The sequence below is a fragment of the Heterocephalus glaber genome, unplaced genomic scaffold (genome assembly GCF_053883595.1).
Source record: "Heterocephalus glaber isolate CG9 unplaced genomic scaffold, H.glaber_assembly_v1.0 deba00001572, whole genome shotgun sequence".
Classification (NCBI taxonomy): domain Eukaryota; kingdom Metazoa; phylum Chordata; class Mammalia; order Rodentia; family Bathyergidae; genus Heterocephalus; species Heterocephalus glaber.
The window spans coordinates 23725329-23752084 of NW_028258357.1; the positions used below are offsets into that span (position 1 = coordinate 23725329).

At 54.4% G+C, this 26756-nt stretch overlaps 1 protein-coding gene across 5 annotated transcripts in view; it reads right to left on the reverse strand.

The window, feature by feature from the left end:
• Nucleotides 1–26756, reverse strand: part of Syn3 (synapsin III) — a 312905-nt gene that overhangs the window by 257390 nt on the left and 28759 nt on the right. For all 5 annotated transcript variants that reach the window (XR_002394920.2, XM_013072249.3, XM_004844778.4 and 2 more), the window contains exons 2-3: nucleotides 19395–19861; nucleotides 5243–5300 (exon numbers count right to left, since the gene is read on the reverse strand). Coding sequence is in view for 4 of the 5 variants with exons in the window: in XM_013072249.3 (XP_012927703.1) it covers nucleotides 5243–5300; nucleotides 19395–19705 (369 nt within the window). In the remaining variant the exon portion in view is untranslated. The remainder of the gene's footprint in view (nucleotides 1–5242; nucleotides 5301–19394; nucleotides 19862–26756) is intronic.

The window sequence follows — 26756 nt, forward strand, 5'->3', positions numbered from 1 at the left end:
TTCAAACACCAGGAGGTCAAACAGAAAGATCATAATATGCAGCACTTCAGGGTTCAGCATCAGTGTCTGGGCTGGAACCAGGAGAGCATTCTGCATAGGATGGATTCCAGAGCTCCTGGGTCACTCAGAGTCCTGGACGTCCAGTCCAGGAGAGTTCTGTAGCTCATGTATACAAGCCCTAATGGAGGCTAATTTCGGAAGACTATCCAGTCAGACATGCACTCTCACAATCTGGTTTTGCTAGGATGTGAATTCTGTGATGGATACTGGCCTCAGGGAGATTCGTTAGGAAGCGCTCTGAAAAGCACTGGAAAGACAGAAAAACGAAGGAAGCGGCACTGAGTGCATGGAGAAGCTGGGCCACATCAAAGTCTCCGCCAACTCCAGAAACAGTTCTAGAGCAGGGACGGCCTTCGGAGTTGTTTTAAGCTGGGGTGAAGGGGCCAGGTCCTTCTGTCACTGAATACAGCTGTCCCTGGGAAAGGACATGAGCATGGGTGAGGGTCTCTCTCTGCCTGAGGAACTTCCAGAACAGGACTCATGGCTGTGGCTGTCTTCTGGGAGCAAGTCCAGAGGTGGGGGAAACTCCCTCCCTCCTCGAGGCACATGATAGCAGGCGCTATGTCCACTACTTTTGGAATGAGTTGTTCTATATCTAGGAAAAAACTCTACAGATACACTGACATGTGTTGGAAATGACATAGGTTGGCATTGTTTGTAATAGTAAAATTATGTAAAACAAATTATGGTGAGCTCTAGGCATTACTGACAAGAATAGGGCAGCTCTTTGCATACTCTTGTGGAATACATTCTAAAACACACACATACTAAGTGAGAAATCGGTGCTCACATGCCGACAGATATGCAGAAGGGCTGCGGGAACGCTGGTGGGGTGGATGGACCAGAGGCTCTGGTCTCCTCTCGCTCCACTTGCTCTTCAGAGGCATTCCAGGCTACAGTGACCTCTCTAGACTGTGACACTGTGGGTGCATCTCTCACTAGAATTTGCCCGCGTGGGTGTGGGTGGTGTGCGTGGTGGGGAGAGTGTACGGGCTCTGCCTTTCTGCATTCTAAATGCTGCACGTGAAGTGACATCAGGGCCTAGAGCAGTGACAGTCACAACTACAGCTTACCAAACCACTAGTGTGAAGTGCTAGATTACATCTGACATGATCAAATTGAGTGGGGATACAATATCGCTTCCTCTTCAAAAACTCAGATGCAAAGGAGCAGGCATGGGGAGATTAATTTAATTACAAACACACATTCAACTTCAAGTTTTCAGCAAATGTAATTTTACAAAGGCAACACAGAAAAAGCCAAGGGCAGGGCCCTTTCACAAGCCATTAGATATATTTCTTCCAGGTGTATTTCTATCAAGTAATTATTCCATACTAAGGATGATGTTCAACCTGTTACCAACAAACCAAAGTGAATTAACAGCCGGTCTCCATTTCTTTATCTCATTGACATCTGCTCTATAAAATATCTCTCATACAGTCTTTGCAGTCAATATCTATAGCTAAAATTCTACAGTAAATTCTAAGAAAGACCATCTTGGAACAAACTATGGTTTGAAGGCTGAAATGCACATGAAAATACATAAAATCAGGCCAAACATCCCTAATCTGAAAATCCAAAATCCAAAGAGCTCCAAAATCCAGAACTTTCTGAGTGTCCATGTAACACCACAAGTGGAAAATGCCAGACCTGACCTCATTTGACAGAGGGCAATCAAAGGATAGGGCACTAAAAATACTGCACGGTAGGTACTAACTTCTGGCCATGTGTGTAAAGTGTACATGAGGTACAATGCAATTCACGTTCAGACTTGGGTCCTAGGTATCCCAAGGTATCTTGTTGTATACATGCAAATATTCCAAAATCTGAATGAGTTTGAAATCAGAAACACTTCTGGTCTCAACCTGTCGAGGTTCGGAAGTGTTTAAAATATGTATTTGAAGGAAAAATCACACTTTTCTTTTTAGAAGACATGTATATTAAGGAAGGATAGAAAGAGCAGAAGATGGACAGGTATCCAGCTGCTTCCCCTGGGATCCACACGCATCCACCTAACTCCACCCCACCTCCAATATCACACAGGGACAGCGCTCCAGGGCCCTCGACTCTTCCATGTGGGCCCCTGGCTTATCCCGGCTCCTTTCCTGCCTTTCTTCCACCCGTGACAGCAAGGCACTGCTGCTCTTTACACCTTGGAGCCTCTATTAACACCAAGGGAAGACAGCACCAAGTCCTAGACCACTGTGTGACTGCTTAGTATCAATCCATTCATCAGCTGCATGTCTTAGTCTCACAGGAGGTGACTTGTGCCTGAGGAGAAGAGACCTTTTGCCTCAAATATCAACGGAGGAGATGCCAACCATGCTGGCCTGATCCTCTCAGGCCCTCCCAGGACTTTGAAGACCCTCACAGGACCCCTGGGGCATTCGGGGTAGTGGGACACAAAATGATGCCCCCTCTCACCTTCCCAGGACCCGGGGATTCTGGGCTGGGAGAGCCAGACAGGCAGTTTGTGAACTGGGGGGAAGAGGGTAGAGAGAAGGGGCAGAAGCTCCTTCCAGGCAACCACAACTAACTCTCTGGCTGTGTCTAGCAAATCTCAGGCAGTGCAATTATCTGGTTAATTTGGCCTTAGTGAGAGACAGGCTCCAAGAATCTGAGGCCAGCTTAGACTAAACAGGGGCTTCTGTCCTAAGCTTCTGCTCGAGCCCTACAGGAGGCACACAGATTGCTGGGGGCTGCTTATGTGACCTGCCACCATCCAGCCGGGCAGAGGTAAGGATCCGGGCTCCAAGATGGCTTGGGAAGGTAGGTCTTCCCAGGGAGAATGCCCCATAGCCTGCTAACCGGCTTCCTGGCTTGATCACCCTCTGGCTTCCACAGGGGCATGGCTGGAAGTCAGGGAGACTGAATCCGCCAAGGTTTCCAGTGTGACTGCAGCCCCCAGGGGCCAGCCTGTTTCCTGGGGCCCCTCAGAGAGCTACTCTTGGGGTGATCCCCTCTGTGGCTCCTGCTCAGATTCTGTACCTACAAGTGGGGCTAAAGGAAGTGCAAAGGTACAAGGGAGGCATTAAACAACACACTTTCCGGTGCTGGGGGTAGGGACAGGCGGGCCGCTCAGCTGGCAACTGAGCACTTCCCAGATGGTTCACGGAAACCCAGCGTTGGGGGAAGATTCTGGCACAGGGATTCCTCACCCTGGAAACTGACACACAGCCTGGAATCGGCGGAGTCCATCCGTCATCCATTCTGCAAGCTTTTCCTTCACTTCTAGTTCCTGCCAGGCCCGGTGCTACATTCTGAAGTCCGAGCAGCCGTGGGCCCCACACTCATGCAAACAATTCCACCTTAGATACACAGCTGAAAACTCAGATCGGGGCTACAAAGGAAGAGCTGGGAGGCCGTGCCAGAGAACAGCCACCTGACAGATGGGCTCAGAGGAGCCGCTGCGCTCGGGCTTCCAGATGGCGCGTTGAGGATCGGTCGCGCTGCCTTGGTGTGAGGAATAAACACCGGAGCTGGGCATGAGCGAGAGACGTGGGTGGGGTCCCACCGGGCCAGATCTGTGGCAGCCTGCGAGGCGGATGCACACGGCATTATGGGATCGGGATCAGACAGCAGCATGGCTGAGGGTGCAGCGGGTCGGCTCCTGCTCGGAGGACAGACAGGACAGGGTGTCCTCGTCACCAGGGTGGGCCCGGGAGGGCCGGGACAGGGCCGGGTAGACAGAAGGGCCTGCTTCGGAGCTCGCCAGTGGGCCTCTCTCTAGGCCTCAACCCCACCTGTGGGAGCCCTGCACACTCCGCGGGGCAGCGCTGGGGCTGGCTCCTCCTGCCCCCGCTGCAGACCCCAGACTCACCTCGCCTCCCTGCCTAGACTTGGCCCCAGGTTCTCCACAGAGCTCACTAGCCGAGCAGACACTTGAAAAATATTTGTAAAATGAACAAAAATATCCTTTTTTTCCATGAAGGAAAACCAGTGGACACTGGATTGACTTGAAAGCCAACGGGGTCAAGCTGAGATCCAAACTGTAAGTGTTGCAGTCAGGCCAGGCCAGGCGCCCACGCAGGGGCTCTCTGCTCCTGACAGGGAGCTCAGAAGGGCGGGGAGGGGACTGCAGGTCACACCCACAGCCCTGGTCCCCTTACTGTGCTTTCTTCAATTAAGTTCACAACAAGCACCTGGTCTGCCTTATTTACTCTTTGACCTTGATGGTGAGAGAGGAAGGGGAAGAAAAGGAAGAGGAGGAGGAAGAGGAAGAGAAGGAGGAAGAGGAAGAGTAGGAGGAAGAGGAGAAAGAGAAGAGGAAAAGAACAAGATGAAGAAGGAGAAGGAACAGAAGTAGGACAAGGAGAACAGACACTGCTTAACGCTCCAAGTATGCACCGGGCACTGTTCCAGGCACCTTTCACGCACACCTCCTTTGACCCTCCCAGCAATCCCACGCCCACTGGCTGATGCGTTTATCACTCTGAGTGTGGATGAAAAGCCGGACAGAGCTTTGGCACTGCTCAACAGAGGCCACACACCACGAGACGGCATTGGGATTTGAACCCACAGTCTGCCCCCGAGCCTGACAGGAGGCTCTCACTTGGTGAAGCCCAGGAGACCACACCTTCTGGCCCTGATCCTACCCTGACTTCCCTTCCAGCCTTGAGCAGGACCATGTTTCTTCCCACTCAAACCAGGAGGCCAGAATATTCATCACAGCAACAACAGGAAGAGCTAGGATCCTTGGTTCTGATCTCTGTTGAGGTTTTAGATAATTTAACACCAACAATGACCCAAGAAGACAGAGGGGCGAGAGGTTAAATCGCCTGCTCACGAGGGGACAGGGGACTGGAGCCAGTTCAACATGCAAGCTTTCAAGATGTTCTTCCTGGCTGAAGCACTCCCAGAAGATGTCAGAGGCCATGGGGAACCACACGGGTCACAGACTTCTGGACCCCAGCCCCTTCCAGCAGAGCAGCTCTGCCTGTCTCTGTTTTGCAGAGTGAGCTGCTATCTGACATTTCCTTTGAAATTCTGCTGCTAAAACAAAAAGGCTACAAACTACTGGACCGTATAATTCTGGAATTCGGTGAAACTCCCAGGTCTGTCGAAGCCGGGATGTTTCTGGTTATCTTAATTCATATGGCCAAGGAAGACGGGACAAGGCGCTCCCAGGAATGGCACATGCTTGGAAAGGGCAGAGCAGCAGCACCAACTCAGCACCACCTACCTGTTCCACTCGGATCTCAACCTCTCCGTCCACCTTCTTTCCGTGGAAATACTTCGCCCTGCAAGGAGAGAGAAGGGATGAAGGCGGCTTTCCTCTTTGCTCTCTTCTCCCTTCTCGAGAAGGCCTTGCCCCTGGGGGACATGCTAAGGCTTTCTCCACCTCCCGCCCCCACCCGTGAACGAGTGACACCCACGTGTGACTGAGAGGCGTGCGTGGTGAGGGGAAGAGTGTGGGTGCGAGGCAGGACACTCACACTCCGGGCCTGTCCAGTTGGCCTCCCCACATCCCAGTTTTATCATCTGTCACAGAGGGACGAACACCCCCACTACGTATGGCTAAGGGTTTTTGGGGGTTAAATGGGATAATGAATGAATAAATCAGTACTGTTTCGCTAAGCAGCAACCTAGTAAACAGGGTACTCACAGGGCCTATCACTGACCTCCGCATTCGCCCTTTTCCACGCTGCCCACTTGTCCAGCCAAGCGGTCATCGTCTGCCCGCCTCCTGCTCCTCCAGGGGTTCCCTCGGCCCCGCCTTCCCTAGCAGCAGGCCTCTCACCCTGGCCCGCCGCTCAAGGCCAGTGTGGACCGCATCCCTGTGGCTGCTCCTCCCTCCCTGTCCCGGCTCTGCACCCGACTCGTGTCTCCAAGGCAGCCACCCACTCGGCCACTTCTCCTCCTCGCCCTCAGCCTGGCCCTGAGCACCTCTCTTCCGACAGAGACTGCCTCCTCGTACTCGGCTCTCCTTTCCCACAATGACAGTCAGGGTCGGCGTTAGCAACGTCCCTCGCGCCTGTGTCCATGGAGCGAGCCCAGGTCCCAGCCGGCTCAGCGATCCGTCCCCCGCACCCGGCAGCACTCCATACCCAGGGGCAAACTCGCCCCGAGTGACCACACAGCCGAGAGACCCAGCCGAGCTTTCCGCGTGTGATGCTCACGCTCACATGAAGAGGAGGAAACTCAAACTCAGAGACGGTCCATGCTTTGCCGAGGGACACGAAGCCAGGCCTTCTTTGTTTGATTTTTTCTCAGTAACGCTTGCAGCCATTGCGGTCATGGTCACCACGGGGCTGGTCCTCACACGCACATCTTAAGGCTTTTCTCCCGCCTCCTCCACTATCGCTCAAGCCCTTCCCTGCTTCCTGGTGCCCAGCCCTCATCCAGGCCTTTGATTCAATAGCTGTGCTTCTGCCGACTCCTGAGAAGCAGCGGCCCCAGCTGGAGTGCGCGTGGCCTTAGCTTCCCAAGAACAAAGTAAGAGGAACACGAGTTTCCACGCAGTCCTTCGATTACCGCTGTAACTGAAACTCACAGTTCTGGTCACACGCGGAAACCTGACACTGTTCTGGGCATTTCTGAGTCTTCTCACGGGCAGAGACAGCTCCTCTCTCCTCAGGACTTGGCCCAACGTTTCGCACAGCAATAGAGTTATCTATCAGCGCATAAAGACGTACGTGTTCCAGCTCTCCACCAGGCAGGCCTGGCCACTCGGTTGAGTTCTAATCAATACTTCAGAAGCACTACATTCAAGAACCTTCCTCCTAGCTCCTTCTGTTCTTTTCCCTGGAACATGGATGTTGCCAACTCTTTTCTCGACCCTCCCATTTGTGAAAGACCCCTTTCTATAAGTTCTCAGACTGCTTCCACCTGTCCATTTTCAAGCCTGCTCTGCCAACGCTTGGCCTTGCCAGTGGAGTCGTGTCGTCCCAAGACGGCTGGAATCGCTGACTGGCACCTGCTATGTTAGTACCACTTTCTCCTACGAGGTTGACAGTCCAAGACGTCACCAATGTGGACTTTTGTGGGACAGGAACTGCTGGTGTGACTTGAAAGCGAGATTCTGTTTTCTTCTTCCAGCAATGCTCTTTACTAAAATGTGTGTGTGGCAAGCCTCAAGCCGAGGGAAACCGCGGAGTTTGTGGATTTTATCACAAACCTTTAATGGTCATGGCATCAAATTCCAGACACCAGGACAGGTTTACCTCTAGTATTTGTGGGGCTTGGAATGTGTCATCTGTCTAATATTTAAAAGTGCAAATAAAACTAGAAAACTTTTAGATGCAACATGTCTGTTGCCTTCCTTGACCAGTTCAACTCCACAATGACCTCGAAGATTCAAAACTTAGACTTAAGGCCCTTGGAGTTCCAGCAGAATGTGGGGCATGGGGATGGCCAGTTGTTGGCTCCGCCTCTGTTTCTGCCCCCAGAGTCTCCCCAATCCTCCCACTCTGTCCTGTGTCCCTGAGGATTCTGTGCAGGTTCATGGATGGCCATGTCGTGGGCCACCTCAGGCCACCTTGATGCCTTGGCCCAGTCCACACAGCTGCTGGAGTTAGGCGGAGAGATCCAGGCCTCGGGGACCCAGAACATTATTGGGGTGCAGTTTCCAGGCACCTCTGCCCCCGCTAACTCCTCTGCCCACAGAGAGGGGTGGGGCAGAAAGTGCTGGAGTGGGGTCCAGGGCAGACACCCTCTGGCCTGTGCGGGCCTGGGCCCCGGGGGCTGCCTGTGGCTGCAAGTCTGCTGGGGGTCATGGAGCTGGAGTCCTGTGGACGAGGACAGTCTCAGCTCTACAACTCACTGCCGTGCATTCTAAGACGAAGCACCTAACCCTCAGCCTGCATGCCCATTTGCCAAGTGGTGACGGCACCCACGGGGCAGGTGGAGGTGAGAAAGTCACTCAAGCTGTCTGAACACAGCGCTGGGGTGATTGCATGCCTGGACACACCCCACTCCTCCATTCGTGAGCTAAGCAGCCTCCAGAGTTTCTCACCCCCCAGCACCTCAGTTTCCTAGCTGGGGAGGGGGATGACAGTGGCTTCCTCACAGGACCATGTGAGCATCAAATGCACTTAGAGTCAGTCCTGGCTCCACCCACTAAGCTCCGAGGTCTGCAGCCCAGGACCCGAAACAGAACCTCAGCAACAGGAAGGCTGAGCGTCCACTCCGTGCCAGATGAGCGGGATCGGGGACCCACAAATAACAGCGTTGCCTTCCCGAGGCCCCAGAAGTGCAGGACCCTGTGGGGAAGGGCTGCCAGCCCCTGCTGCTGACCTTCGGCCACTCAGGGGTCACAGGCAGGGTCCCCGTGAGACTTCCAGTAGTCCTCGACCCGGGGCTCTGCACTTCGAGTGTTCAGGGTTCAGTCGGCGCCCAGGGCCCTTCTGGATCCCCAGCCTGCTGGGCGGCCAGCCTGGGTGTCCTTGCGTGCTCTGCTCTCCTGGCCGCCCCTGCCTTGGGTCCAAGGCCTCAGGGTGTGACACTTCCTTCCACCCTTCCGACTCTCACTCCTGCCCGGGTGTCTTGTCTGGAAGCCAGGAGCTCAGTCTCGGGGCTCACCGAGTCCAGTGGGCCGTAGACACAGGCACATGCACAGGCAGCACTTGAGATGCGCAACTGCCACCTGCTGGTAGCTCTCGGTCACCGAGGTCCTTGGACAGTGTCCAACCTGCACAACCACCTCGATCCCGGGGCACTTGGCTACACCAGTACCACCCAAGCGGCTCCACCCTGACGTAGCCTCGCCTTCTCGCTTTGCCCACCTCTGGGATGTCTACTGCAGGGCTTGGCAGACGGTGGGGCCGAGGTGGGGGTCAGGTGGCCCATCCCGCCTGGCCCCGAGTCAGCAGCCTGTCTCCTGATGGGCCACACAGACTGCGGCCTCCCGGCTGCCGCTCATTCAGGCCCTGCCGCCTCTGAACAGCTCTGCCTGGCAGCAGGGAGGGAGGATGGTGTGGAATTCCCGATGCCCTGGGGCTGGGCGGAGAGGCCGTGTGACCTCAGGCAGAGCAGTCAGGCCCCTCTGTGCCCGGGGCTTTGTCCCGAGTGGCCTCTTCCCAGGCCTAATCCACCTGGGCCATCATCCATCAGTCCCAGGCCTACGGAGGGGCGGGAGCCGCGGGCTCTGGCTCCTGTCTCCGTGGGTGGCCTCGTCTTTATGGCCATATCCAGCCCCAGGGAGGAGAACGCTGCAGGAGGGAAACCCGGGACTGACAGGGGACTGCTGTGTGGGCAGAGGAGGGAGGGAGGGCAGCACTCCTCAGGCAGGAGAGAGAACGGGTGCCCAAGGGCCCCACTTATTCCCCCTCGGGCTCCTCCAACGAGGCTGTCCTAGACGCAGCGCCCTGGCGATGCCGTCAGGGGAGGGAGGCTTGGCAGGGGCTGGGAACACAGCGCTCCCTTTCGGAGAGATTCCTGCATCAGACGCCAGGTGCCAGTTGCTCATTTGTGGTCTGGACAGTGGCGAGGAGATGCACACCGGACCACACAGGGGACTGCTAAGAGCAGACACACTCAGGCTTCCAGTTAGCAAGGTGAGAGGGGGTCACAGGTGGCAAATGCAGGAACTCGGCACTCAGAGGGCCCAGGGTCTGATTCCAGCTTTGTCCCCTGCTCTGGAGAACAGCTCACTCCACCCTTTCTCACTGCCAGAGGGGGCTCTCCAAAGAGGGGAGCCCTCGGTGGGCCACGCAACCAGGGTTCCTGCTCCTTGGCCCTGTCCAGGGAGGAAGGGAGACCCCCTGGGCCTCACAGCCCTGGCCTTGGGCAGCAATGGGAGAGAGGGGTCACCGTGTCCTCACCCTTGCCCCGCTGCTGTCCCATCTCCCTGGGAGGGGAAGGCGGACCTCGAAGACCTCACACGCTTATGGAAAGAGACGGACGTCGAAGACAGCGCGCCAACTAAAACAGCTGAGGTGAGCTGCAGGGAGCAGAGGACTTTGCTTCTGCAGCCACAGAAGGCTCCTCTGAAAGACGCCTACACTGATGGCAACTGCACAGAGCTCTGGGAACCAAGACCGAAGCTGAGAGGTAGCAGGAAGGAGACACATAGACTGACAACAGCCACAGGTGGCGCCCAGCCCAGCTGGTGGGTCGGGAGCTGCTGCCCATGAGGTGGCACAGCTTGCTCCCTGTCCATCCAAGCTGTGGGACCTGTTCTCTGCCATGGGCATGGGCTGCACCCAGAGTTCGGGGTCCGGCTTCGTGTGCACTGGGTGGGGGGGAAGACGCAGGCACGGGCAAATGAGGTGGGCGGGTACAGAGGCACTGTGGGGCGTGGCTGGCTTTCCTGAGGCACAGAGCAGGAACGCGGGGAGCAAGGGCAGCAGGACACACAAGGGCCAAGTCTGGAGCAGCCAGAGTGGGGGTTTGAAGCTCCCCTCAGGGTGGTCATGAGGTGAAACGAAGCCCTGGAAGGAGGCCCCTGGGAGCTGCCAGAAAGGTGCTAGGGAGGGGACTGCCTGACGAGCTGGGTGGTGCCTCACCTCCCCAGTGAAGATACGGTGGGCACTGCAGGCCTGGGCGACAGCCCTCCTTCCAGCTCTGCCACCTAATTCTAGTGTGGCCAAACAAAGGTCGCCCTTTTAAGCCCAGTCTCCTTCTCTGTAAAGACAAGGACACTACTATGTCCACCACTCAGGCCTTATGGAAGACACCCCCGACACAGGGCAGGTTTAACCCGTGTTCATCTCTTCCCTCCTCTCATTTACTGTGATGGGAAGAGACCTGAGGTCCCCTGAGTGTGTCCCTGGGGAAGTGCCAGGTCATCTCCTCTCTAGGAAGGTTCGGCATGTGTCCAGCGAGATGCCTGTGTCCCTCCTCCCCACAACAGACCTTTAGGGTAAACAAAGTCAGGAGTCACCCACTCCTTGTAACTTCAGTGGATAGGGCAGAAAATCATCTCCTGATCTCCATCACTGTTCTCTCCACAGATACCACACAGTGTTATCTTTATTTCTACAATGTCAAGAAGTCCACAGCCTTCACCACCACAAGGGTAAATCGTTCCTCAGCAAACACTTACTGAACATCTAGGAAGGGCCCTGCCTCAGGAAACGCCCACAGGATGGCACTGCACCCAAAGGTAATTCAGACCAAGGTGCAAGGACTCTTATCCAAACAAGGGGTGTTGGTGGTATAAGGAAGAAGATGAGAGGACTATGGGGATAGCGAGTCTGACTGAGAAGAGGGATGTAGGGCTTGTGGTGAGATGGGCAAGTTACAGAAGGAAAGGGCTGAGGATATCTGTCGTCCATCCACCCATCCACCCATCCACCCGTCCATCCATCCGTCCATCCGCCCATCCATCCACCCGTCCATCCGCCCATCCATCCACCCGTCCATCCATCCGTCCATCCATCGCTAAGTGCTCAACATGGTGATAGGTCCCTTGAAATTGCTCTAAGCAAAACAGCCCCCACCCCAAACAAAAGAGCAGAGCGGTGTTTACACTCTGGCTGGAAGATTCTGGCTGTTCTTTCCCAGAAGAGGAAAGAGACCTCGTATTTGCTCTGATTCCTGTCTCTTACATCAGAAGTTGCCAACTGGTAGATGCCACAGTCTTGTTCTGTTGGGTGGAAACTGTACTTTTACTTTTAAAACCTAAGATTCTTATAAAATAAAAGCCCTGGCTTCCTGTGAGCTTCGGGGGCTTGGTCACACCGGGGCCTCGCTCCTGCACAGCACAGGTGGGCAGAGCAGCCGGCAGGGCACCTTCAGCCCAGTCCCCTTGCTCCCTGGGCCTCTGCAGCCAACTGAGCGGCCAGCGCCCCCTGTCCTGGAGGCCCTGCTGCTGCGTTCCTGTGCCAGGGGCTCTCTGCGCCTGCTCTCCCTCCCCTGCCCTTCCCTCAGCCCCAGTTCATCTCTGCACTGCCCGCAGCGCCTCCTGAGGTGGCAATGAGCTCACCACCAAGCCCCAGGACACCTGTGCCTTGGCTGCCTGACCCGGGAGCCTGGACAGTTCGAGAGAAGGGCAGGAGCCCAGCCCCTCCTCCTGGGCAGCTCGAGGCAGGCTTCTACAGGCCCTGGAGGGCGAGAGACGTTTGTAAGGAGGCCAGCATCCACCCCAGGGGGCCCTGCTTCTGGGCCAGGCTGGGAGTCAGGCAGTGCAGCCCGTAGCTCGTGCTGCCGAGTGGCACCTTGGAGAATGGGTCACGGGAGGCCCGGCCGTGGAGGACAAGGCCGCATGTGTGAGTGACACCAGGGTGAGCCCAGGGCTTGGGCAGCAACTGGACCAGAGGTCAAAGTGGACCCGAGAGAAGCTCCAGGTCCCAGCCTCCTCCCAGAGCCTGCAGCCCAGGCCCCTGAAGTCGGAGCCTTGCTGTCTCCTCCGTCCCAAACGGGGAGCCACACTGGGCTCGAACCCTGCAAGGGATGGGTGCTGGGTCCCCCCAGCAGCACAGCTGGTCTCTGCCAGTTACTTTTATTTATACCTAGCTGGAAGTAGCTTTTATGGAGCTCTTTCTTCCAGCCTTGGAAGCCACATGGAGCAAGCCCTAACTCGGCGGCTTCTAGATTCGGCTCTTTCTCATTGCACAAAGTGGCTTCCGGTCTGCACGCTGGACATCCTGGCCCTGCAGTTCTGGCCCAGTTCTCCTCCGCATGCATCTGTGCGCATGGAGCCAAGCTGCCTGCCTGAACTCGGCCTCGGTGGGGTCGTGCCTACGCATCCCAGGAACAGGCAGTGCAGCGAGCCTAGCTTACTCTTCCCCCAAAACTGGACTTTGGAGCAGACAGCAACAAAGGTGACAGCAACGGGAGCGGGTCAAGCAGGGACTGTCCGGGCCTCCAGCCTGGCTTCGCTGAGACGCAGCCTCTGCTTCGCCTTGCCCGAGGAGCCTCCCCACGTCTCCTGTGAATTCCAACTTTGCCGACATATTTTTTTTCATAGAAAGAACTCTCCCTACAGCAGCGGCGGAGGTACGGGGTCTGCATATCATCCCAGCGGAGATTGTCTGTAGGGACCAGGGCCTCAGTCCATCCTCACTGCTCTGTACCTGAGGACACAGAGGCCGAGAGGGCAGAGCCTCCTGTCCCCCAGGCCCCACGGCACCTGCCAAGCCCTTAGGAAGGTGGCGAGGAGAGAATGTTAGCAAGAATTGGCGTCTGTCGGATTCTCTCCCACAACTCTGCTGCTCAGCGACCTCCCCCAGGTTTCCCCAGGTTTTCTCGGCCCTTTCTGAGTGTGCTGCTCCCCCCAGAACTCCGCTAGGCAGGGTAACAGCCCTGCACTGTTCCTCCCGCCCGCCCTCTCTCCCCATGAGCCGGGGAGGAAGCGCAGGGCACCGGCCCCTCGATTGGCCGGCTGCAGACCTCACGGAGAGGGGTCAGCACTTGAAAAATTCCTCAAGTCAAAGGGCTCGGGGCTTGGGTGCTGCACAAGGCCCTCACTGTGTGCCCACATTGTCCGCCTGATAAAAGGGGCCGGGCCTGGGAAAGCAGCATGGTCTCTGGGCGACTGGGCAGGCGGCTGAAGAATGCTGGCCGTCCCCGCCCCCAGGCACCAGGGCCCAGGCAGAGGTGCTGCCAGGAGGGACGGCTGTGCCAGGTGGCAGCGGCTGGCACGTTTGGGTCAAGGAATGAGGCGGCAGTGCAGGGACAGAGCCCCATCTCTCCCAGAAATGCCTCCACTGCTCCTGACAGGCAAGCTGCCCCTGCTGGAGGACAGTGCAGGCATGGGAAGGGGTGGCGGGCCAGGACTGTAGCTTGTGTCCCCAGCCAAGTGTCTTCAACAGAGCGCTATGTGTCTCCACCGAGCCTCGCACCAGCACCAGGGGGAGGGACAGCTCCATCTCCGAGAGTGACCGCCAGCCTGCCAGGCCCCAGATGCCCCTCTGGGCTTCTGGATGACCGCCCTCCAGCACGGCCAGCTGCGGGAGGGGCCTGCAAGTGCCTGCCATTCCCTGGCTCCCAGGACCTGGACAGTCCACAAGCAACAAGCAACTCCAACTAACTGCTAATAACAGCACCATCTCGGGGTCTATGGCGTCAGGCTGACCCATAGCAACCCCACGCGGGCCACTCACATGAACCTTGAAGTGTCCTTCAGGACAGAGCCCGAGCCTGCACACAGCTGAGGGCCATGAGGGTCGCAGCTGGACCAGCCCGCGGTCACGTACCTGAGGGGACCACGGTCCCCAGGCTGTCGGACTCGAGGTGATCCGCCCGCTGTGCCCCCGCTGGTGATGTGGGCCTCGTGACAGCAGGGAAGCTACTTGCTGAGGGCGGGTCACTCGGGGACCCAGCTGGCTCCCCAGGCAGAAAGCTAGGAGCTCAGAGGCCAATGAGACAGCGGCTCTCCTCCTCTCATAAGAAAGCCGAAGGACACCCAGCTAAAGTCCGACTTCAAGTGGGCCACAAATCATTCTGCACAGGAAAGAAGGGGCCTCCTGAACAGCGTGGAGGGCATCGAGCCGCTTCCTGGACCCCAGGGCAGCCAGAGGTCCCTAGAGACAGACTCCCCCGAGCTTCCTAGAGCCTGAACCCTCCCACACGTTAAAGCCGGGGCCAGAGCACCTGTTCAGTCACCAACTAATGTCCCTCTGTCTGGGCTTCTCCTGTGCCAGGTGCTGGACCCGAGGCTGCCATGGCCAAACGGACCAGGCACAGACTCTGCCCTCGGGAGGCTGGGGTGGAAGCAGGACTCAGTCACACACGGGAGTGAGAGAGGATGGAGGCCACTGTCATCACCCAGGGAGGTTGGTGCTGACATGAGAGTCCCACTTCCCAAGGGAAGAAACGGAGGCTCAGAACCGGAAAGCAGCCTGGCCAGGACCACAGAGCAGAGATGGTGGAGCTGGGACCCCATCAGCCCTGAGCTCACCCCATTTTCTCTTCTTTCCAGTTTTAATTCTCCTGGGAACCATGTGTGACATGTGTTGGGAAACTGCATAATCAAAACTCAGGGAAAAGAACAGAAAAGACCCTGCCTGCTTTAAAAAGGGGGAAATGTTCTCCATGCATAAAAAGATGATTTCTACAAAAGGCTGCCCTGGCCAGGCTGAGATAGGAGGATTTCCTCTGGCTCCAGTGGGCTCCTGGGCAGGGCAGGCCTGCCTCAGGTGGGCACTCTCCTCCGGGATCCATGGGGTCCCGCATGTGGCCGCCAGGGGGGGATGTGGGTCCTGCCCCACCATGGGCTGTCAGACATGGGTGGCCTCAGGTAGCAGTGGGGAGGTGGTGAGAGAACACAATACCTGGGCTTGTCCTCCAGCCAGCCAGGCCAGACGCCGTGGCATCTACTTAAGTGTGGGCCCGAGCCTCTCTTCCCTTGGTGTCAAAGGAGAACAGCACCTGCTCGCTCCCTTCCAGCTATTAGGACAGAGTTGGGGCACCAGCAGGAGCTGTGCGGAACCACATCTGGCTGGGGAGAGTGCACAGATGTCTCCACGTGGTTCTGATGGGGACAGAGCCCAACCCAGGCAGCCCGCAGCGCATCTTCTCTTGCCTGCCATCTGCCCCACACACGTAGCAGGCAGCGCCAGCCCTCGGAAGCCCCATGCAAGGCACAGCCGTGCCTCTCCTTGGCTGTGGGGCAGCTCACAGGTGGACAACACCGCGTTCTGTTTCCCCTCTTCGAATGGGCCACACATAGCAAATGACAGTGCAGGGAGTGGAGCCTGCAGGGAAAGCTCCAGGCAGGGCAGGAGAGGCCTCGATCTGCAGCATGGAGACCTGGGGGTGTAGTCGCTGCCACCATGGCCACTGCTACTTCTGCAGTCTGATGACACCAGAGAATCCAGAAATGCACTGAGGTACTTGTCCACAGCGGGCATCAGCGGGGCTCCCGGGCTGGCCAGGGGCAGAGGAGTCTCAAACCAAGGCAGCCTTTGCATTTGTCTCCAAAGAGAAAGAGAGAACAAGAAACCACACAAAAGGCTGGAGGGGGCAACAATAGATCGTTGTTGGGATGGAATCGCAGACACTGTGGGAAAGAGGCCAAGCTCAAGCTAGAGGACAGCGATCCTGGCCCGGAGGCCGACTGCTCCCCCACCCCAGCACCATCCAGGCCCCAGACCCCGTAGGGAAGGGGCACAGCCCCACCTGGCTCCGATCCTTTTCTATGTTCAATGATTTGGATTTGAAAAATCAACCTGGGGTTCTGGCACGTGCTCCGGCAATGGTAAAGATATCCCTTCCTTTCTTTCTCTTCTAACAATCTCAAATATCAGCCAGCCAGTGACTGCAGCACCAGATAAAGGGCCAAGATCTTACAGCTGGCTGGACCCAAACAGAAACCCCTGCCTGAGGGAGGCTCTGTGCTGCTGGCCCCAGGGTAAGTGTTTGGGCCACTTCGCCCACCACAGGTCATCCTGACAGGACCGGCACGGGACGGGGGTGAGGACGTGTGCAGGAGAAAAGCAGGCTCTTGGGCACCAGGGACATGAGGAGGGAGACAGCCTGGCCTCACAGAGGGAACAACTGGACGCAGCGTGCTGTGGCCTGCAGTGGTGGGGCAAAGTGCGCTTAGGCCGCACAGAGGAAGCGGGTACAAGCAGCGCTGGCAGGGCGTGCGTTGGAAGAGGTGACCCTGCGGGCTTCTAAGAATGAACGCAAGCCCCAGGTCAGCGGGGCGGGGCGGGCACTGGGAGCGGGGACAGAAGGCATTGGGTGCACAGGGGCCAGGAGCGGCTGCAGAGCGCAGCCTGGGACACAGCTGGAGGGGGCAGGTGCAACACTGGCACTGAGTGCGAATTTCAGGAGGAGGAAGTGCAGGGAGGGGATGTGCAAACGCAGGTGCCCTTCGGTCCACAGAGGATGCTGGGCAGGACCAGGGAAGGAGCCAGGGCAAGGTCAAGGCTGGGGCTCTTGGGAAGGTGCTGGGAAATTCTAGGCAACAGAACTGGGGCAGAAGCAGCAGGTGGAAGAAAGGAAGCTCCATTCACCTTGTGCCCGTGACTTGTGCTTCACAAAGCGGATGTCACCCTCCACCCTGAGCTGCCCCAGAGGCCTTTCAAGACGCACAGGCCCTTTTTCCAGGGAAGGAGGCTTTGGAGCCCTCTGGGTCTCTTCAGAAGATGCAAGGTCGGGTGGGGATTTAGCTTAGTGGCGCCACGCCTGCCTGGCATGTGCAAGGTCCTGAGTTTGACTCTGGTCCTCCTCGAGTCACCTCATCATGCCCGCCAGCTGAACCCCAGGGGTGGGGGTGGGGTGGAGGCTGGCACTTCCTTCCAGCCCTTGAGGATGTCCATGTGGGGACAGAGCCCTGTCTGGGGCTGGGAAGGGCAGCAAAGGGCCCACAGTGACACTGTGGGCCGGGTGAGTTCACTGGAGGCCAGACTGGCCCCTCATCATCATCTCAAAGGGGAAGAGAGGACGGGGTGAGCTGGCTTCTTCCCTTCACACTTCCTCCTCTCTGGAGCCAGTTCCCACAATGGAGGGTAGGAGGGGCTGACCAGGAGGCCACCCCACAGCCCAAGGGCCCGGGAGCGGGCTGGCCCGCCACCTGCTGGCTGCTTGGGGTGGCCAGGGACTTGTGCAGGCCGGACTGAGACTCGCCCATCTGGTGAAAGGTGGGCATGCTCTGAGAGTCGGAGAAGCTGGACGTCCGCGAAGACTGCAGGACAGTTCCGGGGGAGAAGCAGTGGCCTGTGACAGGAAGACTCTGTCACACACACCCAGAATATACTGAGAGATGCTGCTGGTCAAGACTGCCCACCAGTGTGCATAGCCTAGCAGGCATTACACACGGTCATTCCAGAGACCAGAGCCACGTGAGACTGTTGCCCGTTCCCCATGCCCCTGTGCTGCCCCCACGGCACACGGGCAGACAGATCCCGAGATCCACTTCCTCCCTTGGAGCTGGCCAGGGAGAGCAGCTGTGGGAGTCCCTGCCACTGGCCCAGCACCGGGCACCGACATCGCACAGGCAGGCTTCGAGGGGCTGGTGTCCAGAAGGGTGAGGCAGCGCAGGAAGCCACAGCTGTCTGCAGCAAGGCTAATATGCAATTAAGCAGCACACCCAGAGCACTTTCATATCGATTACTTACGTGTGAGAAAGGCACTGCATCAGAAAGGCCATGTTGCTACCACGGGGTAGGGATGGGATCTAAAGCCAGGTGGCCCAGCGAGGATGTCTTATTGTCGGCTGTTTATTAAGCTCCACCCCCCTACAGGATGCACCTTTCTTAACAAATAATTGAGCAAGAGATAATACACCCAGCAAGGAATGTTCAAAACCAAGGTCCAAAGCTGGGTGAAGGAGAAGCAGGAACCCAGGGGCCCTGCAGCAACTGGCGAACAGGCAGATGGGCCGCACAGGGCAAGCAGGCGGAGCCAGAACCCTGCCCTCGTCGGCCCACACCAGGACCTCAGCGTGAGCCTACACCTACGCATGCGCAGAGACCAGCAGGGCTTCGTGACCAGGACACTGGGCACCGAACAGCACGGCAGACGACTCACTGCATCAGAACGGAGGCGAGTTCCTAGCAGAAGGCCGGAGGCCTGGCATGCGAAACTGCCAGCCACACTTCCTGTGCCCTGGACACTGAGAATGCAGCTCCAGAGTGCAGGCTGTGTCAGCCCAGGGAGCCAGCATCTCCGGGGGTGGAAGTGGAGGCACACACACGTCAGGGCGACCCAGCACCTGCATGCACCATGCCTCCCACGCAGGGCACACGCACTGGGGCCGCCAGCCCGACTGCCCTGGGCCCCATCTGCCCAGCCCTCCACCCTGGAGGTGGCGCTTCCACGTCTGCGTGTGGGCTCAGGCCCTGACCTGCACACTCCGAGTCCAGCTAGATGACAAGCCTGAGTGTGCCTCGGGGTTATCAGCACCCCCACTCCAGGGCCTCTCTGAGCTCCTGCCCGATCTCACACTCACTGCTCCAGAACCACCTGCATAGTGACTCCTGGGGAACTGGACACGCATGGCCTCTGCCCCAAGACCTCACTGCCTGGGCAGCGCTGAGCAGGGGCTGGAGTCACACTATCGCTGCCACCCTGGGCAGAAGACGGGCTGAGGCAGCCGGCTGCATCCCCAGGGTTCCGGACAGGACCTGCTACCCCCGTATCAGCCTTCTTCAGGCAGGGGTGGAGGCGGCTGAGGTGGAGGAGGGTAATGTGTTGCCATTGCCAGCTCTGTTCTGCTTCCTCCGTGTGCCCTGCAGGACATGACCCCCTGGTGGGCTCCGGCAGGGCCACTTCAAACACCTGGTTATGGCCACGCTGGCCCCAGAACCACACACAGCGCGCTGCGATCCAGGCTGTCACAGCCTTGCCTTGCTCAGGTCGGCTTGGCTGCCCGAGGTCTGCACGCACCTCCTAGCCACCAGGGCCCTGGATCAGCCTGCAGGCGCAGGCCTGTGCACTTGTGAGGGGCAGCCACTCAGAGGGTCACTTCCTTCCCAGCCTAGCACTTGTGGCTTCCTGCTTACCAGTCTGTGTGCGCGTCGTCGATCACCAACAGGATCCGAGGCCTCTGGACCACGGGCGTGGAGGGCACTGGGGGCTCCGTGGGCCCAGAGGGGGCCTGCGGGGATGGCCTCATGGAGCTAGGGAAGGAGCTGAAGAGGCTGGATCCAGGTGAGGAGAAGGAGGCGGCCAGGGGCTGTGGGTGCCTCCTCTCGGTGGCTGGGGATGCGGGGGAGCTGGTGGAGCTGTCAGGGCGCTGCAGGTCTGGCATGTAGCCATTGGGCAGGTTGGCCACAAAGCTGCTGTCGGAGAGGCGTCGCCGGAGGAAGTTCATGGCTGCAGGCACGTGAGGATGGATGGCGCGGGCCGCCTCGAAGCTATCCAGGTGAGACCCAGGCTCGGCTACCAGGGAGCGAGAGGGCAGGGCTTCGGGCCAGCAGGAGGAGCCGGGTTATGCACAGCAGGTGTGGCTTCAGTGGAGTCCTCTCACCTGTGGGAAACAAGCCAAGAGGCTCATCAGTGTGACGACCTCCTCCCTGGCAGAGCACACCAAGCGCCTCCCGGCTCCGGTGGGCTGTAAGGGAAACTGGGACACCCTTTTGGAAGGGAGTTTGGCCATGTTTATTAAAAGTGTACCCTTTTAACCTAAAATTTCCATTTTCTGGAATTCTAACCTGAGGAAAGAATGTCGGTTACAGGAAAAAGCCTCAAGCACAACCGTGTGGATCACAGCGGTATTTACAGGGGCAAAATCCTGCAAAGTAGCTCAGCATTCAACCGCAGGATGGCGGACAAACAAACCGTGGCCTGGCCACTCAATGAAGCCTTTGTAGCTATTTAAAAGAGAGTACCAAAGAAGGGTTTTTAGTAACAGAGAAATTTTTCATGTCGTGATGTTAAATAACAAACGCCATGCTATAAAATTGGAGGTACAGAATGGGTGCAATGTGCAACAGCTGAAATAACTTTGGAACTAAATCTAAATGCTAGCCACGACTCCACGCGGGCAGTGGATCGCAAGCCCTTGTCCGCGGCTCTCTTCCCAGTGGGGCGCACGTGCACACAGGGTGGAGCGCGCTCCCCAAGCCCCCACGCCAGAGAGCTCTCCCCTCCCACACCCACCGCTCCAGCGCAGGTGAAGGCAGCCGGGTGCGGACCCCGCCAGCTGGTGCTGGTCTCTGGTCTGCGCCTGCGGAACCGCGGGAAATCTGTCCTTGAACCCCTGGTCCGTGTTTCATGGGGGAAACTGAGCTTAGTATCACTGCTTCTCTGAACGGGGGAAAGTGTGCTTTAAAAAGTCTCAAATCATTTCAGATCAAAATATCCCACTGAGAATAAAAACTAAACCACAGAATTAGGTCCCATATTTTGTTAAGATTATTTTATATTTTCATGGCAATAAAATTTACTTAGAGAAGTGCACAGTTCACAACTGTCCCCCTCTGAGTTCTGCTGCAGGTTCAGCCCGTCTGTCACTTCAGAAAGTTCTTCTGCGCCCCCTTCTGGTCAATCCACCCCCACAGAAAAACAATTCTGCAGCGTGACAGATACCATTTATGAATTTTACCTGTTCTCCAGGTAAATTGATCAGATTACTCATCTGTTAATGCCCTCTCTCCATCAATATAATCATTTTGAGACTCACATATGGTGCATTATCTATAGTCATTCTTTTTGTTTTGTTCTGGTTTTTGGAGAAAGACTCTCACTTTGTAGTTCAAGCTGGTCTTGAACTCACTATGTAGGTCAGGCTGGCCTTGCACTCATGGCTATCCTCCTGCCTCAGCCTCCTGAGTGCTGGGTTTACAGGCGACTGCCACCACCCCTGACTAGTCATTCTATTTATTAGTCAGAATATCGCTGATGGATGGACATAAAATGCTGTGGAGTTCTTTTGTTCACTGGCATCTGAATGCTTCCAGGTGTGGAATATTATGATTGGAGTTGCTATAAGGATGTTTTGCTGAAGTATTCTTGTGGTGATGGATGGATGGAAGGAAAGGTGGATGAACAGATCCGCCCTTGCTTTGGGAGGCCCCTAAATGTGAATTGCGGGACCCCAGATTAAGTGTGCCTCAGCCTAATAGGCAGCAGCCGAGAAGGCTCCCTGGCGTCGTGCTGCTGTGCACACCGTGAGAGGGCTCCTCACTGGCACTCAGCTGTCATCTGTTCCTCCTCTTGGCCATCCTGCCAGGGACAGTGGCCTCATGCTGTGTCTTAGGTTTGTTTTCACAGGCACTGGAGGAGCCTGGGCAGCTTTCTTGAACGTACTGGCCATGAAGATGTCTTTCTTGGGAAGTGTCTTTCAAGACTCTGGCCCGGTTTTAAAAGTTTATCCTCTTATTGCTGACACGGAGGAGTGCTTTATACATTCTGGAAACAAAGCCTTGGAAGGACACGTGTGGCATCAACATTTTCTCCCAGTCTGCGCTTGCTGCTGCCCTCACCTTGTGAGCAGAGTGTGACAGAATAAAATAACTCTTTAAAAAGTAAACTGCTGGCCGGGGATTTAGCTCAGTGGTTCCGCTGCTTGCCTTGCAAGCACAAGGACCCGAGTTTGATCTCTGGTACCAAAGGAAAAAAAAAAAAAAGTAAACTGTTTACTTGAAATAAAAACATTCCACTAAGAAAAAGAATTATACTATAGGATGAGGTCACATTTCATATTTTGGGTATTACGAATATTTTAAACATACTTTCATACACACCTGCACACAGGTACAGATGTTCATATATATACCTCTAAAATATGCCACATATCTCTGCAGGTGTTTTGATAAGCAGAAACTTTTAATTTTGTGAAATTTGAGTTTTCAAATTTTTATTTATGATTAATATTTCAATGTCTACTGTTAAAAAATCTTTGCCAACTCATCAGACCCAGTCATGCAGTCTTCTGGACGCTGTCTGATCCAGCTCTTCTGTTGAGTCTCTAATCCGTCCACCTTTGGTCTCTGAGTAGAGGGAGGTAAGGTGTGAAGTCCACACTTCCCATCTGGGGACCCAGGGTGCAGCACCTTTTATGAAAATACTCTCCTGCTGCTCTGCTCTCATGGCTCTGTTGATGGCGACACGCACTGATGTGTAAGTCTTTTTCCTATTCCCATGCCAGCATGGACTATGGCGATACGGCAAGTTTTAAAAATCAGTGAAGTTGAATCCTCCAAGTTAGATTTCCTTCTCAAGGCTGTCTTGGGTGTCTTCGTCCCGTTTTCACATGCAAGGTCTGTAGGGCACTGCTGAGGACTGCGTAGAAGCTACAGTTCACAGCAGAACCGAGCTTCCCACTGACTGCACCGCACCTGTGTGGTATAGCTCTTTGCTCTGTAAGTCTTCTTTAATTTCCTCCAGAAATGTTTCATGATCCTCAGCATACAGCTCTTACATACATCTTGTTAAATTTATTCCTAACGATTTCTCTTGGTTTTCCAAGGAGGGATTTTTAAAATGACACTTCTCAAACTTTCATGGTGCATTTGTTTGCTGCTAGCGTGGTATTTTACGGGCAGTATACTAACATGGTACATAAGTATAAGTATTGTTTCTACTAGCTTTTACAGGTTCCTTAAGATTTTCTATTAAACAATCATCTCATCTTGAAGTACAGATATCTTCACTTCTTTTTTTGCAAGCTTAATGCTTTCACTCTGTCCACCTCTCTTACTCCTCTAAGCCAGAACTCCCAGGAATGAACAGAAATGATGAAAGCAGACACCGGGCCTTGTGCCCAGGCTCAGGGGAAAACACTGCACACCGACCATTACTGCGATGCGGACAGGAGGGCTGTTTGTGTAACCGCATTGTCTCACATGGAGGCAGTTTCCCTGTGTTCCTCCTTGGCTGTGCGTTTTCTTTAAGAATGGGTATGGATCTGTTAGACAGTTGTGTAAATCGATTGTGAGGATCGTATATTTTAAAAAAATCATTGGCTAGCTGAAAGTAGTGAATTACATTGATGGATTCTGAAAGGTTAAACCAAATTTCCATTCTAAGATAAACCTCACTTGCTCACAATGCATTCTTCTTTTTCTATATTGGTGGATTCAATCTGACGATGTTTTGCTGAGGATTCTGCATCTGTGTTTATGACACAAAACACTGACCTGTAATTTTCTTTCTTGGCAACATCCATCAGCTTTGGATTCCAAGGGACTGGAGACTTCACAAAATATACTGAGAAGTGTTTCTTCCCTTTCTGTTTTCTGAGAGAGTGTGGTAATATTGGTATATTTTTTCTTAAATTGTTGGTAGAATTCAAGCCAAACCATTGGGGGTTAGTTTTTCATTGTGAGAAAGCTCTTGTTTTGTTTTGCTGTGTTGTGTTGTGTTGTGCTGTGGTACTGGCCACTGAACCCAAGGCCTCAGGCATGCTAGGCAAGTGCAACACCGCCGAGCTGCATCCTGAGCAGGCAAAGCTTTTAATAATGAATTGAATCTCTTTTGTAATGCAATTGCTGTTTCTTTTAATCTCAATTTTGACAGTATGTGATTACAAGCAATTTGTCCACTTCATTTCAGTTATGAAATTTATTGGCATAAAATTGTTCATTATATTTATTTTCTGTAGGATCTTCATGATTCTCTTAATAGTCCTGATATTGGTAATTTGCCTTCTCTCTTTTTGATTGATCAGCATTGCTAAAAATTTGTTCATTGTATTCATCTCTTAAAAGAATCAACTTGCAGTCTTTTTAACCTTCTCCATTGTTTGATTTCTATTTCACTTATTTCTGTTCTTCATTACTTCCTTCCTTCTCTTTTTGCTGTAAGACTAATTTGCTCCTCTGCTTTCTAGAGTCTTAAGACGGAAACGGATCGTTAAACTTCTTTTCCAGTGTAAGCATTTGAATCAGTGTGCTTTCTGCACTCTAGGAATTTAGCATGTATATTCCTCATCATTGAATTTCAAAGTATTCTCAATTTCCCTTATTTTTGTTTTGAGACAGGGGTCTCACTATGTAGTCCAGTCTGGTCTTGAACTTATTATGTAGTCCGGGCTAGCCTCAAACTCCCAGCAATCCTCCTGTCTCAGGCTCCTAAGTGTTGGGATTATAGGCATGTGCCACTACACTCGACTTCCTTATGATATTTTTGATCTGTGTGTTATTTAACAAGTATTTGTCAAATTTCAGTGCTCTTTTAGGTACATTCTTGTTACTGCTTTTCACATAACTTGTGATTAGTGAACACAAGGTTTTAACCCTGTCTTGGTAACTTTCCTTTTCACTGGGACACAATACCCTACACCCACACCTTAAAGGAGAACAGTTCTACTTTGGCTCACATTTTTAGAGGATTCAGTCCATAGTTGGCTGGCTCTAAGGCAGGAAGGGCACAGGCCGAGGGCCTGGCACAGGAGAGCTACTCACCTCATGGTGGCCAGGAAGCAGAGAGGGAAGGGAAGAGCTGGGAAGGGGGACGAACCCTTCCAGGCCATGCCCCAGTGACCGCCTCTTCCACCCAGGCCTCGCCTCCTAGCCCGCCCACATTCAGCTACAGGGCCTCCTCAAAGACCCACCTCTGAGCACACAAGCCTCTGGCATTCGTGGAGACTAATTCTACGGTTCAGTGTGGTCTGTCTTGATGAATGCTCCCTACAGCAAGTGCACACAGCGGAGTGCATGCTTGGAGATCAGACTGCAAAGGCGACTTTCCTGCAGAGACTAACAAGCAGCAGCTCACTGGAGACCAACAACTTCCTGCATAAGTGAAGAGCGGAAGTGGGCAGAGAGAGGGGTGACTGCAGTCCGGTTTCAACAGAGGTCGAAAGGGATCTCGCTGAGCACTCGAGCTGGCATCTGTTTCCTCCTCCTCTGGCCTCTGCAGAGTGCCCTCTGCCCAGGAACTGCCACCCTGGCTTGGCTCTGGCTGCCCCGTGCCAGTGGACTGCAGAACACTTTCACCTCCCCAGCAGGTGTGGTTCCCTCCTTTCAAGGGTCAAGGCCCCTCCACATTCTGTCTAGTTTTGGTTTCGCTCCAGGAAGAGCAGTTTATTTTAAATATTTTATGATCATTAAAGTTTATAATGCTCATCTTTGCAAGAGTTCACCTGACAGAAGCTACTGGTCACTGCTGGAACTGTGCCTCCTCCATGTTCAAAATACTGGGTGGAAAAGTGAGCAGCAGGTTAGGATTGAAGGCCCTTAGAGTTTATTCAACACCCCTTTCTTTGGGAGCTCTGGCCAACCTCAGGCTGGCAGGGATTTCCCTACTTTGGGAAGAGTCGCCTCTTTAATCTTTAATCTTTTCTCCACCTGCAGTGATGGTCAGGGCTCCTCCTGTGACCTCCCCACTACAGGCCCCCCAAAGAAGCAGATAATGGACAAGTGCACAAACTCTCTGGCTTGGACCCGGTATTATTAAGAAATACACAGGCTGCTGTCGCGGGGAGCAGCAGAGCAGGGCTTCTTTAGACATCACAGTCAGGGAAGCCCTCTCGAAGGAGATGACCTGTTAAAGCTTTTAAATTTTAACTGACAGACAATAACTGCATACATTTATAGGGTACAGTGTGATATTTTGATACATGTTTGCATTGTGACATGATTAAATCAAGCAAATTAATAAATCTATACACCCCATACCAATTTTTGGTGCTGAAACCATTTGAAAGCTACTCTTTTAACAATTCCAAAATATACAGTGCACGCTTATTTAACACAGTCACCACATTGTGCGCAGCGGCTAACTGAAGCGCATTCTTCCCGCTGCACTGAACTCTGGACCCTTTGCTTGTGTCCCCTTTCCTACCCCAACCCTTTCCTTTCCTGTGTCTCGTAACCACCAGCTGGTCTTTAGACTCCCCATATAAGTGAAACCATGCAGCATTATCTGTGTCTGGCTTACTTCCCTTAACACAATGTCCTCCGTGTTCACCGATACTGTTGAAAATGACAGAATTTCCTTCTCTGAGAGTCCCACCAGCATTCCACCGTGCACACCTACCACACTTTCTTTATTCATGCATCCCACAATAAACCCTAGTCTGACTTCTGGTCTTCGCTGTTGTGAATAATGCTGAAATGAACATGGGGTATAGATGTCTCCCCGCACAGGGATTTAAATTCCTGTGGCTGTGTAGAAGTGGGATTGTTGGACCATACAGTAACCCTATTTTCATTTCCCAAGGGTCCTCCATGCTGTTTTCCATTGTGGTTGTATAATTTACATTCCTACCTACAGCAAACAGAAGTTCCCTTTTCCTCATGCCCTTGCTAATATTTATCTCTTTTTGGTAACAGGTGTGAGGTGCTAACTCATTGGTCTCATCTGAGTTTCCCAACAGGGAGTGATAAGCATTTCATCATACTTCTGTTGGCCATTCGTACGTCTTCTTTTGAGAAATGCCTATTCATGGGCTTTGCCTATTTTTGATTGAGTTATTT